Source organism: Schistocerca serialis, chromosome 6 (assembly GCF_023864345.2).
Source record: "Schistocerca serialis cubense isolate TAMUIC-IGC-003099 chromosome 6, iqSchSeri2.2, whole genome shotgun sequence".
Classification (NCBI taxonomy): Eukaryota; Metazoa; Arthropoda; class Insecta; order Orthoptera; family Acrididae; genus Schistocerca; species Schistocerca serialis.
In genome coordinates, this window is record NC_064643.1 from 529797666 (window position 1) to 529814308 (window position 16643).

Sequence of the window (16643 nt, forward strand, 5' to 3'; positions counted from 1 at the left end):
AAATCGTTGTCCTGGTGGTAGTAGGTTGTCCAACGAAGGATTTGCAGAAATTGGCATTGGTCCCACACTGCCCGGAGATCCATAGGAGGTAACTGCACAGTCGATGAGGGAGGGCACATGTGGTTGGAACAAAGGTGTTTGATAGCCGAAGTCATGCGCACTCCTAACGTCACTCATTGGTGCAGGCTCGAAAACATCCAGTGAAATCGGTGTAATCGTCGAGTGAGAGGCTTTATGTTGCAGTCCTGTGGGTGAACATCACCTGCAACACAATGCATGTCGATTACAAAATCTGGCGTTAGGCGCTGGGCCGAAGTCATTGTTCGAATGCTGTGTTGATGTAATACACGCGAAAATAACCAACGCGGAGGTCGTGGACACAGTAAAACAGTGAAAACAGAAGACGTTACAACTCAGGATCACCTGTGAGGGGAAGTTCGGGTTGGTTACACCAAACAACACCCATTTTGCAGTAGTTCATTTATTCACCTAAACACAGGCAAGGCTCACAAAGAACTGAACGTGGTGGAACAGCCCAAAGACAATGCTCAGATTCCAAAGACGATGTTCAGAGTCCAAAGACGAACACATATCGATGCTGGTGTCGACCTCATCGGTGCCACATTGTATTGACTGGGGGTATCGTATGCAAACACAGGAGGATAACACAAATTGTCACCTGTTTGACATGTAGAACAGTGTCATGATAATGCAGCAAAACCTGAACTGGCAGGCACTTGAAAATTGACATCAACTATACCATGAAAGCCTACATACAAAGTTTTAATCAACATTAAGCAAGAAATATGGGAATATGATGCAGGCCCCTAGGTATTCCTCCCATAATGTCCACAAAGACAAGATTAGACAGATTACAGTGTGCATAGAGGTATGTAAGCAATCATTCTTCCTGTGCTCCATATTAGAAGAAGGAATCCTGATATGTGCTATAATCTTGAATATCCATTGCCAGTGGTTTTCAGAGTATGGGTTCAGATATAGATGTGGATTAGCTGGTTTTGATCTCTCTCCCCATTATCAAGTGATCAAGTGATCAATATATATGAACTACATATTGATTAGTGGTACCGTATATAATGATCAATTGATCATGATTTATAATTCCACTTAATTATTTGTTATAAGCTATGGTCAACAGATCTAACAAATATTTAATAGATTTTGTGTTTATGGGAATAGATAATACATGGAGGAAATGGGCACCACCGTCTGCTTACCTAGTTCATCCTTAACTTGTTAGAACTAATAATGTCCTATACTGTGGCAAAAGAGGTTAAAACACTTGTAAAAATTTCTTAACATTTTATGATCTAATTTATTTGGCATACAGGCGTGTTTTTAATCAGACTCCATAAATATATCAAAACAATGTTCAGCATATCTTAGCCCTTTTTTATTGCAAAAATTCATAGTGATCTTTCACTTAAGGATGTTTTCATTACTTTTAAATTATCTAAATTAATCTCTTAAGACATGGAGACAGTGGAGGGTTTAATGTATATTATAAGTTGTATACTGGTGTTTAAGTACAGGCGCTGTAAGGATGTGTGAATAATGTGGATTATTTCAAGGTGTGTGGCTGCCAGATACTTTCATCAGCAGCAGTTCATGTGTCTGAGTTCACACTTCCACAGTCTCTCGCTACGGTTACCACTACAACAGTCTAAATTGATTGATGTATTAACATTCCTTCAAACAGAGTGGTATTTGCCTCTTCTTTCTTGAAGAAAAAGATGCGCTGTCCATTTGCGTGATAAAGGATGCAGTATAATACAATCATAAATAATGTCACCATTATTTCTGAAAATTGCGGGCCACAGTGTATTTAGATATCATTTACAGGTGAACAGTTCAGAAGTGAAAGAAACTGCCTCCCTCCCCATAGGATATATTGTGAAAAATTTTACACAGATAAACATACTGTTGTCTAACATACACATCCGCCCAGAATCACAGACACAAAGAGACTGATAGTTGAAGACTGAAAAATTCGATATCGGCTTAAGGTAACATTTGAATACAGATATACGCTCATCTTTCTTTTTGTACCTCTTTTTGGTGCAGGCATGTTTACATCGCATCTTTGCCCTGCACAGTATTCCAATGACAAATTTTATGGGTAAACCAAAGCAATATCTACCACAATTGCTAATACAGCATTTTAGAAATACATTTTTAAACGGCAAAACCTGTTTAGGAGCAGATGTGTATTCTGACTATAGTCTGTTAGTTTTGAAATACAGATTGATGCTGAGGATATGTACCTGAAGACTGGAAAGCAGTGCAGGTTGCATCAACAAGAAAAGAAATAGAAGTAAACTACTAAATTATAAATCCCTGTAATTAACAGTGATTTGTAGTAGGATGTTGGAATGTATACTGTGTTCCAGCATTTTGAAACACCTAAGAGAAAATGACCTATTGACTTATAATTAGCAGAGATTCAGCAATTATTGTTCTTGTGAAACACAACTGACTGTTTATTCACATGAAATAATAAATGCTAGGGATAGGTGATTTCAAGCTGATTCATGGAATGTCATCTCAGCTGCGCAACTCAGTTCATGATTTCTGGTCTGGAAAGTCACAGTTTGTAATAACGGATGAGAAATTATCTAGTGAAACTGAAGTTATGTCTTGGGTTGCCCAAGGAAGTGTTATAGGGCCCTCTCCTATTCCTAATCTATACAGACAACTTAGGAAACAATCTGAGTAACCCTCTTAGATTGTGTGCAGATGCTGTTAGTTACTGTCAAGTTGGCAAAACATGAAAAATATTTACACAAGGTAACTGTGTGGTGCAAAAGTGGTAGTTTATCCATGAATAATAAATAATATAAAGCCGCAGTAGATCACATATACATAACGACTGTTGAGTCAGGTAAATACCTGGGGATTACGATTACAAACAACTTAAGCTGGATCTATCACATAGATTTTTTTATTTTTTTATTATTATTTTTTTTATTTTTTTATTTTTTTTTTTGGCTGGGGGAGGGGGGGGGGGATGAACCAAAGACTGCGTTTCATTGATGGAACACTTCGAAAATGCAACAAGTCTGCTAAAGAGACAGCCTGTACTACATTCATCTGTCCTCTTTGGAATACTGCTGCACTATAAGGGATTCTTACAAGATAGGATTGATGGAGGTCACTGGAAAGGATCAAAGAAGGGAAGCTCATTTTGTATTATCATGAAATTGGGGAGAGAGTATTGTGGATATGATAAGTGAGCTGGGGTAGCAATAATTAGACATTAACGTGATCCTTTCATGAAGTTTCAGTCACCAGCTTTCTCCTCCAGATGTCAAAACAGTTTGTTGACTCCCAGATATATAGGAAGAAATGAACTTCACGATAAAGTAATAGAATTCAGAGTTTGTACAGAAAATTTTAGGCGATCTTTTTTACCATGTGCTTTTGACAGTGGAAAGGTGGAGGAACTATGTGAAAGTGGTTCTGTGAATTCTCTGCCAAATATTTAAGTGTGAATTTCAGAGTAATCATGTAGATATAGATGAAATTTCAGAAAAGTGGGTAATTAAGGTTATGGGACTTGGAAAACTTGAGTTAACCAGAAATTGTTGAGAGTTTCAAAGAAAACTTTAGGCTACTACTGTCAAAAATAAGCCAAAGAAACACAACTGGAGATGAGCGGATAGCTATGAGAAGTAACACTGTGAAGGTAGCACGGTAACAGCTTGGCAAAAATACAAGTCCCTGTATCCGTTGGATTAAACATGAGATATTAAATTTAATTGATGAAAGGGGAATATATAAAAATGCAGAAAATGAAGCACACAGATGGGGATACAGATCTCTAAAACATGAGACTGACAAAGGCTGCAGAAAGATGAATCATAAATAACCAGAGGAGAGAAACACTGTTGTTAAAAGCTTATTTGACTTTCAGCAATGTAAATGCCACATATAAGAAAATTAAAGAAAGAGGAAAGAGAAGCAACTGTATCAAAATCAAGAACTCAGAGGGGAAAGCTGCACTAAACAGAGAAAGGAAGGCTGAAAAGTAGAAGGAATATTTAGAAGGTCTAGACAAAGGTGAGTAACTTGTAGAACAGGAAGTAGATGAAGATGAGAGGGAAGATGGAATACTGAGAGAAGAATTTGACAGAATGCTGAAAGACTTAAGTGAAAAATCCACCTGGAGCATGTAATATTTCCTCAGAATTTGGTGTCATCAAGAGAACCAACCATGATAAAACTATTTCACCTGGTAAGCAACTTATATGAGACAGGGGAAATGCCCTCAGACTGTAAGAAGAATGTAATAATTCCAGTACCAATGAATGTTGGCCTTGACAGGGGCGAATATTAATGAATAATCAGTTTAATAATTTATGGATACAAAATACTGGCCCACATTACTATAGAAGAATGAAACGACAGGTAGAGGTCGACCAGGGGGTGATTAATTTGGGTTCAAGAGAAACTTAGGAACACATTAGTCAGTGTTCACCCTTCGACTTATCTTAGCTGCTGTCCACACAAAAATAGTGTGACATGGCACAAATGTCTGGCAGCAGCATTGTGTGAACAGGACTTTACATTAAACTCTAAATCATCTCGAATTTATTTTTGACATTTGAAAGGTTGGTTGGTTGGTTTGCAGGGGTTGAAGGGGCCAGACTCACTTGGAAGTCTCTGCCACATGTTAATTTGGAGTGACACTTGTGGCTATGACTGGATGTGGCGCACACCATGAAGTGACATGTTCTGTTACCACCATTCCACCTCTGTGTGTTTTGTTTCACTTAATAACATGGAAATGGCTGAAAACAGTGCCACGTCTGCCACACCACCACCAGGGGTCCACACCATGACACTAAGGAACAAACTGGTAGGATACATTGTGAGGCACCAAGTAACAGTTAATTTGGTGATGCAAGAAAGTAGGGAGACGGGCTAAAATTATAAGGGGGGGGGGGGGGGGGGGCAAGGCTTGACTATAGTAAGCATGTTTAAAGGATACAGCTATTATGCAGAGGCGAAGAGATTTGTCTGGTAGAGACTAGCCTGGAGAGTTGCATCAAACCAGTTGTTGGACTGAGACCCACAACAACTTCATCCCTATAACAAAATACTTTTCATGTTAGCTAGAAATAAATTTACTGAATGTGAGTGATCACCTTACAGTTAGGCTAATTGTGCATGCCTCCCGGACTGACCAAAACTTCCTATGGTATAGGGATGTACACAATGTGACACATGGAAGTTTGGGTCAGTCCAGGAGGTGTGCACCGATAGCCTAATGGTCAGGTGACTGCTCACGATAAGTAGAAATCTGGCTTCGAGTCCTGATCCAGACAAATTTTCCTATGTTACCAACAGGTAGAACATCTGTACCTAATACAGCTGATGCCAAGTTACTCATGTTCAGCGAATTTATGTTGACCTAATTTCAAATGAACAAAAAAAAAGGTTCATGTATTTTCCAGGGCGTTTAGCATACATTACATATATTCCTAACTTGCTATCAGTATCATATTTCTTCTGCCAACGCTCTTCGATGCAGGTTAAACAGTATATGTGATAAGCAGCAGTGCTATGATATGTGTTTTCTATGTACACACCTTTAGTGTCCCAGTAATGAAGATGTATTATAAATTTGTCTCTTACACACAGGTCCAATCAAAGCCAGCTGCTTTGAGAAGTGGTATAAATTTCCCTGTGTCACCCTACTGAGTGCTTTTTGTTAGCGAATGATGCAATATGGCTTTCTTTCTTTGCTTCTGATACATGTGCAGAGGTGTTTTTCACAGTTACATCAGTAATAGTAAACCATCTTCTAAGACGAAATTTGTGTGTTGCTTTGAGATCTGTCGTATGCTCTAGCATTTTGCTTAGTATCATCATCATAATCAGATATCTGGTATCTGCTGCTTGATAAAGAGGCCTCCTCTATACTCGCACATGCATTAAAGTTTTCAGCTGTTCACATCCACGTTGCTCCTGCAAGCTTCCTAATGTTATCCACCCAGCTACCATTAAACAGCATATCAGTCTTTTCTTATTTCTTATAATCCACAAAAATATTTTCTCGGTCCACCTACCATCCATTTAACTAGTTAGGTGCCTTGCCCGCCTCTGTTTTATTTAAACTCAACAAAACCATACGCCCTGTCCTACATTTACATCTACATCTACTCCTGTGTCTATACTTTGCAAACAGTTGTCAAGTGCACAGCAGAAGGTATCCCCCACTAATCCTTTTTTTTTTCTCTAGAAATTATGTTGTGTCTATTCCCTTATAGCAAAATCTGGTATATGAATGATGCAGTCAAATCAAACACTGCAAGAGAGACTGTCTCTCAGATCTGACCATTTTGATCATCTTTGGCCAAAATGTGATTTTTCTCATGGAGGAACCTGTTGATGTTCTATAACTTTGCTTATTCATCTTTTCTGAAAGTGAACTGAAGTATAGTTGCTGTCTGTCTTTCTTACTTAAATTTCAAAATTCTTCACGCATTTTTAGTCTTGTCAGCCTCAGTGAAATTAACCTGAATTTCCTTAAGCATTTTGACCAATCTTTTGGTGTAACTAACCCGTAGAGGTATATGAGGTCTGATCAAAAATTAATAGGAATTTTTTAAATTTGCGTGCTTTTCTACATCCAATTATCAATCTTTTAATCTTATTGGTACACATGTTCCTGATATATGTTTGCATTTTCAGCTGTTTTGAATATTTAGTGTATTGCTGACAAACAAAAAGGGGTTCATGTTTTTGAGTGTCGGTGGATTTTTACTTTCAAAGAATATGGCTCAAAGAACTTGCATTAAATCTTACTTGAAAAATGAGATAAAGTGCAGCACAACATTCCAATTGTTGACTGTGGCTGAAAGTGAATTTACTATGAGTAAGACAAGAGTTTACAAGTGGTTTCAAAGAGGGTTGAGAAGACGTTGGAGACAACGTCTGCTCTGGATGCCTAGCATCAACGATGTGGAATTACTGAAGAAAGTGGTTCTGGAAAATGACCGAATCACCATCAGAGAGGGTGCTGATGATGTCACCAAATCCTTTGGCTCAAGCCAAGAAATTTGTTTTGGGATATTTTGGGCATGGTCTGTGTAGTAGCAAAATTTGTTCCAAAACTGTTGAATTTCGACCAGAAATGACATCATGCGGACATTGCTCAGGAATTGCTGAAAGAAATCTACAATGATCCAGAACTTCTAAAGAAGGTTATAAGAAGTAATGAAACATGGGAATACGGGTGTGACAAGGCCCAATGATCCCAAAGGAAACTATCTGAAAAGCCAAGACTTAAAAATATTTGACAAGTTCAATCACATGCAAAGGGTCTTCTCATTGTTTTCTTCGATTATAATAGGACAGTGCATCATGAGCACCTGCCTTATGGTAGTTCAGTCAATAACGAATCCTACCTGGAAATTATGCACCATTTGCATGATGCTCTGTGAAGAAAGTGACTAGAACTGTGGCAAAACCACTCGTGGAAATTGCACCATGATAATCCTCCTGCTCAGATTTCAATGCTTGTTCATGATTTTTTGGCTGAAAACAAAACTTTTATGTTGCCTCATCCACTGTACTCACTGGACATGGTCCCATGTTCTTGAAGCTAAATAAAACCATGAAAGGACATCATTTGATGAGATAAGAACAGAACTACTGAAGGAGCTCAACACCACAATGAAAAGTAAGTTCCAGTAGTGCATTCAAGATTGGAGAAAATGCTGGCACAAGTGCATTGTTTCTAAGGGGGATTACTGTGAAGGGGACAAAGTTAATATTGATGAATAAATAAAGATACTTTAAGAAAAACAATAATTCCCATTACTTTTTGATCACACCTTGTATTTGCCTTTGTAAGAATGTTATGGTTTACCTGATAGCCGTTTGGTTTTTCTATGAATTTTTTTCTTTTTTTCCTAGTTTCAGTTTGGGCTGTGTGTCCGAGTCTTACCTAAGTTGTCTTAGCTCCCTTACATTAAATTTCTCATTTACTAACAGCTCTCTACTATTATTGCCAATTTTTGAACCACCGGGCTCTAAAATTTCCGTTTGATTGTTCCCTTCTTCCAAGATTACCTTTTTACTGTCATTTGCATTAGTTTGTCTCTCAGTGTACAGTAGAAATGCAATATTGAAAGATTTCTGGAGAACAATCAAAGGGGACTGAAAAAATAGTTATAACAATGATTTACCAAGGGAATGTAATGTACGGACACAGAATTTATAAAACAAATAAATATTCTTAAATTTTTGGGGTAAGGATTAATTGAAGCTAGAAGGTATTTCCATTTTGATAGTTTTATAGAGAAGTAAAAATTCAACTTCCAGACTCTTTCTGTCCACATTAGTCCCTTCTATACTACTGAGAAATACAACATTAATAAGAGAAGAGAAATTGTGTAGGTTTTTACTTATGTATAAATGATTGTTACTTCCATCTGAGGTCAGTTCCTTTGCTTAAATGCTCCATGAGGCACACATACCATCAGTGTCATCCCTTTTGTCACTTTTTTCTGATAATTAGGACCCTTTAAGGAGTCATCAGATGACAGTTCTGGATTTGAATCACTGGCAGCATTGACCACCAGAGTGCTTTCGCAGGAGTGCTTTCTTTAAGATGGCAGTCATTTTCTGCAGTACAATTACCAAATTATGGAAAAGTAAATGCTTTTAACTTGTCAATTAGGATGTGTAACCTACTAAAATCTCTGTATTTAATCTATTAATTTTGTAATGGGCTATTCACTATGAGTAATGAACCATAACCAGTGGAAAAGTGCTCCTATTGCAGCAAAAAAAAATGATTTTATTCCGGTTTATTTGAAAGACTCTGACTGAAAAGTGGGGTACCAGCCACCTTATTCTACCTTCCTCAGGGCCTTTCAAAATTTTCCCAAAAATTGTGACATGCAAACAGATTTGCTTTCTATTTAACATGCATCTCATCTCAAACTCCCACAAGCTCCCCTAACTGTAATCAATCGTGTCCACTAGTCCATCACTGAAAGTCAGGCATACCCATCCACTCCCAGTTGCTCTTTCTCACACACTCATCCAGCCCAACTCATTGTCATTATCTCTTCGAGTCTGTCTCATGTGTCACAGCCACGGTCTCCTTTGTCCTGTCATACTACTACAGTCTCCTCTGACTGTTACTGTCTTCCTCTTGCCCTCTCTTACTGCTAATCTCTCATTCCTTCTTTCTCCTTCTGCCATCTCTTCTCGCTGTCATTCTCTCTCTCTCTCTTCTTCATTATCATTGACATAGACTCTGTCTCTCATTATCACTGGCTCTCACGTACTTTCACTTTCTCTTTATCCCCCTCCCCCCTCCAACACTCTTTCCTTCACTCTTTGCCTAGCACTTTTACATTGCTGTCATTTATCTTCCACTGCCGCTGTGTCCTTCTCTTTCTCTCACACGACCATTGTCTCCTTTGCTCTTTCTGCAACACAACCACTGTCTGCTATCTTCCAGTGTTTATTACTTCACCACCTCTTTGCCACTGCCACTGTTGTCTCCTCTCATCAGCATTAAAAAAATGCAAATATGTTGACATGCCAAAATTTTTGGAATTTTTTTTATAAGTGCTGAGGAAGGTAGAATGAAGCAGCTGGTACCCCAATTTTCAGTCAGAGTCTTTTAAATAAACAGGAACATATTTGCATCTTTTTTGCTCTGATAGGAGCACTTTTCAATTGATTTCCTTCTTTTACCTGCTGCAGCAGGGCATGTTACTCATATGAAAAGAAATGTATTGGTCAGTAAATTTTAGGTACTTTGCTTATGTGAAATTTAAAAAACACAAAACTAATTTTATACCTCAGACCAGATTTTAGGTGCAAATTTTTTTTCGTGTGCTTGAGTACTACAAAATGGAGTTCCCAGAACACTTCTGGTGATAACAGAGACACTTTACAGCATTTTCCTCCATGCTGCATCACTTTATAAAGTATGTTGTTGCCTCATGCCATATTTTATGTGCACATTTTACATTTACAGCTAGGGTAACTTTAAACCTCTGTGTCTTGGAAACAAATAAAGATATGAAGAAAATTTTCAAAATCTGTATCCTGGGAATGCATCATAAAAATTACAGCCATGTACTGTGCATAGCCATTTCAAAATACGTGACTGAGTTTTGGTATCTGAAGAACAAGATTTTTGTGTGTTTCTTGAAAACAGATAAAGATTTTTGAAAACAGGGAGCTGGCTCTTCTAGATAATTGCCATTGGAATATACCATTTATTTAGATTTCACCTCATACAAGACTTTACATGTAGAAGTAGGGTTACTTTGAACCTCTGTATCTTAGAAACAGATAAAGATATAAAGAAAATTTTTACAGTTGTTCCAAATTAGGATCTTAGGTATATGTTGCAAAAATTTCAGCCATCTGCTGTGCATAGCTTCTTGGACTCCTCGGTTTGGCTTTGTTTAGTTGGGGGTAGTGGAAATATTTTAAAAAACCCTTTTTGTGTGGTTTCCCCAGAAACTGATCATGCACTAATGGTGCCTCCATAAGTCCCATGAAGTCCACTGTAGACCACGTTAAATGCAAAAAAAAAACCAACTAATTTACTCCATTTGCCTAAGTAGGAGAAAGTGTGTGATATTCATACCTTGACTCTGTCTTTAGGATAGTGACACTAAGACAATCTTTCTGTCTGGTATACAAGTGGTCTGTAGTACAAGGGCTATGCAAAACACTTGACACTGCCTTGTTTTCACCAATAGAACCTGAAGTATGAGCCCTAGAAATGGCCATTTGTACGTGTAGCATTTTGGAACACATTAGGTACGCATGTTGTCCCACTCATGTTGATGATTTACCACAGCCTGCAATAGCATTACTGCCTGATGATGGAAATATATTATAGTAAGTAAGTCAACTTTAATTCTCTTCATTTGCACATGTTTGAGTCTTCCCAAATTATGAATTTTTCTTCCTCTAGAAAACATGTAGACAGCACAACAGCAGTGGCTTGAATGACATATTACTCACAATTGATTGATATGTTCCATGGACCACAATAATGGATATGCAGTGTTGTAGACGTTTATTGCAAGCGTTATGTCAATAAAGGATATGTTGGGTACTGGCTGCTCCAGATTTTTGATACATATTTCAAAATTAACAGCTGTTGTTACATCAATGAAATAATCAATTTTGAAAATATAGATAAAAAATCTACTCACCACGTGGTGGCAGGAGAACACACACATGTAAAGATTAAGGAAATGTGCAAGCTTTCAGAAGCAGTAGCTCCTTCTTCTGGCAGAGGGGGTGAAGGGGAAGGAAGAGGGATAAAGAAACATGCCTGATGAAGTTTAGATGGTGGGGGTGGTGGTTAGTGTTTAACGTCCCGTCGACAACGAGGTCATTAGAGACGGAGCGCAAGCTCAGGTTAGGGAAGGATTGGGAAGGAAATCGGCCGTGCCCTTTCAAAGGAACCATCCCGGCATTTGCCTGAAACGATTTAGGGAAATCACGGAAAACCTAAATCAGGATGGCCGGAGACGGGATTGAACCGTCGTCCTCCCGAATGCGAGTCCAGCGTGCTAACCACTGCGCCACCTCGCTCGGTATGAAGTTTAGAAAATGGGGAGAGTATGGAAAAGTTGCCCGGAACCCTGAGCCAGGGGAGACTTGGGGTTAGAAGGAAAGACTGATTTTTGGGGACTGCACTGTATGTGCTTTGAAAATCATAGAGCTTAAGAGGTGGAAGATAGGGTAGTAAGCAAGACAGAGATTATTAACAAAACATAGTGAGAGAGTTAGTAAGAGCAAAAAGCTAAAGCTAAGTGCATTGTGTAAGGTGGATGTGGGGGGTGGGGGAGTAGTTACTGAGAAGAAGTGCTTGGCCAGCCTCTTAACATCCCCCAGCTTACACCAGAGGAATGATATCTCTGATCACAAGAATCAGCCACATCAGTACAGTGTTCTCAATCTCTCATCTAAGGCACCCTCCCCTCCTGAGTTATCTATATTATGCAAGGATCTCATTTTCAGTCCTAAACCTGTGCATTCAGTTATGCTGCTTTGTTGAAGGACTTACTTTTCTTCACACTTAATGTCGACTGCAAATATCTGTCTGCAACCCAATCCCAAAACCTTTCCAACAGCAAACCTGACATTGAACTATGCCTTCAACAGTTCTGATCACTATTTCAACTTGATACAACCACCTCAAAATCATGTCTTACAAGCCTTCTTCAGTCTCAGCATTTCTTCTCAATGACCAATCCTCTCTTCACTCCCCTTTAGTTTTCTATATCTTTTATTTCCTGACCACTTAAAATGCACTTAGCTTTCCACTATAATTAACTCTTGCACTATATTTTGTCAGTAATCTCTGTCTTCCTTATTGCCCTATCTTCCACTTTTAAAGTCTCAGGTTTTCAAATTTCATCCCACTGCAGTCCCCAACAATCAGTCTTTTCTTGTCACCACATCCAGTAAGTCTCTCATGACCTGGGGTTCTGAGCAACTTGTCCAAACTCTCTTTGTTTCCTAAACTTTGCCAGTCTTTTTTTTTCATCCCTCTTCCTTCCCCTTCAAACCCTTCTTCTGACTGGTGTCATGCCATTTAATGCCATAGTACTGCAAAGGAACCAAAATTGTGTAAAAGCCAATGTGCTACTGTGACATTAAACATGTAAGTGATTTTGTAGATGCACTGTACACTGTCTCCAGATTAGTTAAAGATAGAGGTTCCACTGTTTTGTCATTGAATAATTTGATTTTCCAAGACAGTTGTGAAGCAGAAATGTCAAAATTGCCAGTTTTGTAGATATATCTTTAGGACTCTAAACCCCTAAATAACAGTACCCACTCTAATTGCTTGATGAAGTTTAAAACAATTGCTGTTGGTGCCTGTACACTGTCAGAACTGCTACCGTGTCTCCTTGTTTACTGCTGAAGTACAGCACTTTGAGGGATGCTTAATACAGCATGTAGACCTGTAATGCAGGACTTTATTACATCCTTTATTCCATGTAGCCACTCTGATTTGTGTACATTGTGTCTATAGTAATGTAATACTAATGTGTATCCATCTAGTTGTATATTCCCAGCTTCTGTGACTTCCAAATGATGTTCTGTTATGTAGAAATACTTACAGATTTTTCAGTTTCCTCTAGTGACATGAAAATTCTTATTTGTTATTTAACAAGCTACATATATTCTGAGGAAAAAATCAAAATTTATAGTGGTTGTCACCCTTTGTGCTGTCCAAGCTGCCATTCTTGCTTTCTCCACTGGTCGTCATAACTGGGTCTATAGTTGTTCAACATCATTCTCTCTGAGAAAGATTTATCTAAAAAAACACCCATTGAAAATATTGGAAATCACAAGGACTGGTTACACAGACGATTTCTGGAAAGTATTTGTGCAAGTAATTTGTTGTCGGAAACACCAGTCCATGTGTGGGGCAACTGTGAGAGGTGTGACACATCAGTCACGCCAGTTGTGAATGTCCTTCTGTGCTGAGTGACTGCTGAAGCTCTGTGTTTACTTGTTCAATACAGTGCTTCATAGAGGGTAGAATGGAGCAGTACAATTTTCTGGAAGTCTTTCAGCTTAGAGAATTATTTGATTTTCTATAGAATTCATTGTGTTGTGATCATCTCTACAACTAAATGGAATAATTTTTGTTGGTATATTCCCTTATAATTGTAACAGACATTTTAAAAAGCTGCCTTCAATATTATATTTAGAGGGAGGAATTTCTATAGTTACTTATTTCTAATTACATTTATTTTTAATTATGTTTAACCCTTTCAGTCCTACATATATCATTTAGATTCCCAATATATTAATCATTCATTTGTGTTAGATCAGCTACACAAATGTTGAGTGTATATTTGTGAAACGTTCACATTACATTATATTATTTGACTTGCTTTAAAAAATCAAGTAGTTTATAGCAACTATAAAAGTGGGTTGTTGTTAAAATACTTTGTTATATTTTTAACAATATAAGGAAAAGGGTAGATTGCTACTTTCCATAAAGACGGCACATCGAGTTGCAGGCAGGCACAACAAAAAGAGTGTTACTCTTTTAGCAGCTTTCTGCAGAATACTACTTCAGAAAAGGAAACAAACACACATTCATTCACACAAACAAGCACGGCTCACACACACATGACTGCCATCTCTGGCAGATCAGTCTCATCTGCTGGAGATGATGGTCATTTGTGCATGAGATCTGCTTACTTTTGTGAATAAATGTGTGTTCGTGTTGGATGAAAGCTAAATGTGTAACGATCTTTTCGTTGGGCCTCTCTGTAACTCAGTGTAGGAATCTACCCTTTTCCTTATATCGTTAATATTCCAACCTGTAGTTTTCATTGTTTGATATATATATATATATATATATATATATATATATATATATATATATATATATATATATATATATATATATATATATATATATATATATATATTTGTTTAATGAATGAAAATAATATGTATAATGCAACAGTCTAATGGACTGAAATTACTAGATTCTCACTTTTCTCTAAGGCTGTGCGCTATATCCTCCTGTGTATTATCTTACATGTTTTGAATTGGCATTACTATACAATGCATGCATGACTGTAGATATCAATTTTAGGTTTTTATATGTTTGTCTACAGGAACAGAAGGAAGATATTACACGTGTTCTGACCGCAGTAACCAGTAAAGTTCCTGATAATGTAGTACAATTCAGCTTTAAAGAACGTTCCTTTGTTCCTGTTCCTCCACCAGAGCCTACAATATTTCTCCTCAGTATTGAAGGAACGTGTCTGGCCAAGGACTCTGAGGATGCTCGTTATCAGATACTTGCAGAAGGAGGAACAATCGGTGCAGTATCTGTGTTTAATATCTCTAATAGAACTTTACTTTGAGGCTCATATGTTAGTTGAAAAAAAGTGATCATATCTATATATATTATAAAAACGTATGTATGTATTTATGAATGAATGAATGTAGTTTTCACATTTCCTAACCCCATGGACCAATTGCAACCAAACTTGGTATACATATGGCCTATTGTTTGCAAAGAAGTGCTGTGGTGGTAAGAATCAGTTCCCATTAGGATGCGATGGTGCTGAAAATGGGCTGACATAGGAGAAAGACAAAAAGAGTGAGAGAGAAGGGAGGAGGGAAAGATGGACAGAGAAGGAGGAGGAGATGGACACAGAGGGGGCAGGAGGCATTGGACAGAGAGGAGAGGGGAGTTGACTTGATGGACAGAGATGGTGGAGGAGGAGATGGACAGAGAGAGAGAGGGGAGGAAGAGAGGTGTGCAATGCATGTGACATACAGGTACACGGATGAAGCTGCAGGTAAAAATCTAGTATTCAAATAAAGAGGGTGGTATTAATAACTTGCACACATATTACAATTTTAAAAGCAGGAAGACAAAAATGTAATGGACATCTCTTGGCATGTGACACTAACCATCAAGATTCTGTAAACTTGTGTCATTGATATTGAAAATCATAGATCACACGGCAATACATTTTAAGACATAATTTTGTAATGGAAAACATCAGTTCCTCTCACTTTTAGTTTATTTTAAAAGAAATTGGAATATTTATTTCATTTATTTATTTTCTCTCATGAATTATTTCTAGTGTGTGTGTGTCTAAGGTGTTTTGCAACAATCCTCGTAGCCCTCAAGAACTGCAGCAGAACGTTTCGTATGAGATGGCAGCAATTCCGGCAGTCCAGTGTTGATCCACTTTCAGGAACTTGTCGGCCAGAGCTCAAAAGTGCCAACAGATTAGTGGTGGTCACTTTCAACATCTGCTGTAGCCTGTTTTCCAGGCTACTTTGATTTTGCCCACCCTATACAATGTATGTGTGCTATACATGTCTAGTGAATCACATTAATTGTCTGTCCTCGTATTGGTAATTTCATAATGTCATTTCCTAAATTGCCATGTCACATCCTTCCCTCTCTCCTGCTGTCAATCTGAGGCCCACAGTTTCCAGTTGCATCTCTGACACACTGTTATGCTTTGTTAATACTCAAGGATAGGACTGAAGCCTTACTTACTGGGAAACTGCTGTCTTTATTCATCAGTTCATTATGTCTTCACATTCTTTTTAAAACACAATCCCAAAATATGTTGGCCTGTTTTAACAGTTTTGTGACATCCTAGTTCATGCTTTGTCATAGAGCACAGAGCTTGCTAATCTGTGACTGAGAGAGTACAGCAACATATTTGCAGCAGCTGCAGACAGTTTTCATGGAGAACAGTTACAACCAGCATACTATGAAATGGAAGAAGTCTAGTCGGCAACTTGCAGAGGGAAAAGAGAAACCTGTTGCTATATTTTCTGTCCTGTACATTGATAACACATCAGTGAACATTGGAAGAATGTTCTAATGCATGTTCTGCCTGCCACCAAAGATGGCAGATGGTTGGAGGTCTGTTAATAACAAACTAGTTCTCTAGAAACCAGGAGTCTACCACATCTGGTGCCAGTGCAGGAAAATGTACATTGGTCCCTCAATCCAGATGGTACAAGAAAGATGCATGAAGCATGTGTCACACAGATAAAGAACAATCAACAACCTCAACTGTCACAAAGGATTCTGTCTCCAAAGGATGCAGTAT

At 38.1% G+C, this 16643-nt stretch overlaps 1 protein-coding gene across 1 annotated transcript in view; it reads left to right on the top strand.

Annotated features, from left to right (window-relative positions):
- The window catches only part of LOC126484965 (dynein intermediate chain 2, ciliary), a 271700-nt gene that overhangs the window by 68651 nt on the left and 186406 nt on the right, over positions 1-16643 (top strand). The window contains exon 3 of the mRNA XM_050108567.1: positions 14670-14877. Within this exon, the coding sequence (XP_049964524.1) occupies positions 14670-14877 (208 nt within the window). The remainder of the gene's footprint in view (positions 1-14669; positions 14878-16643) is intronic.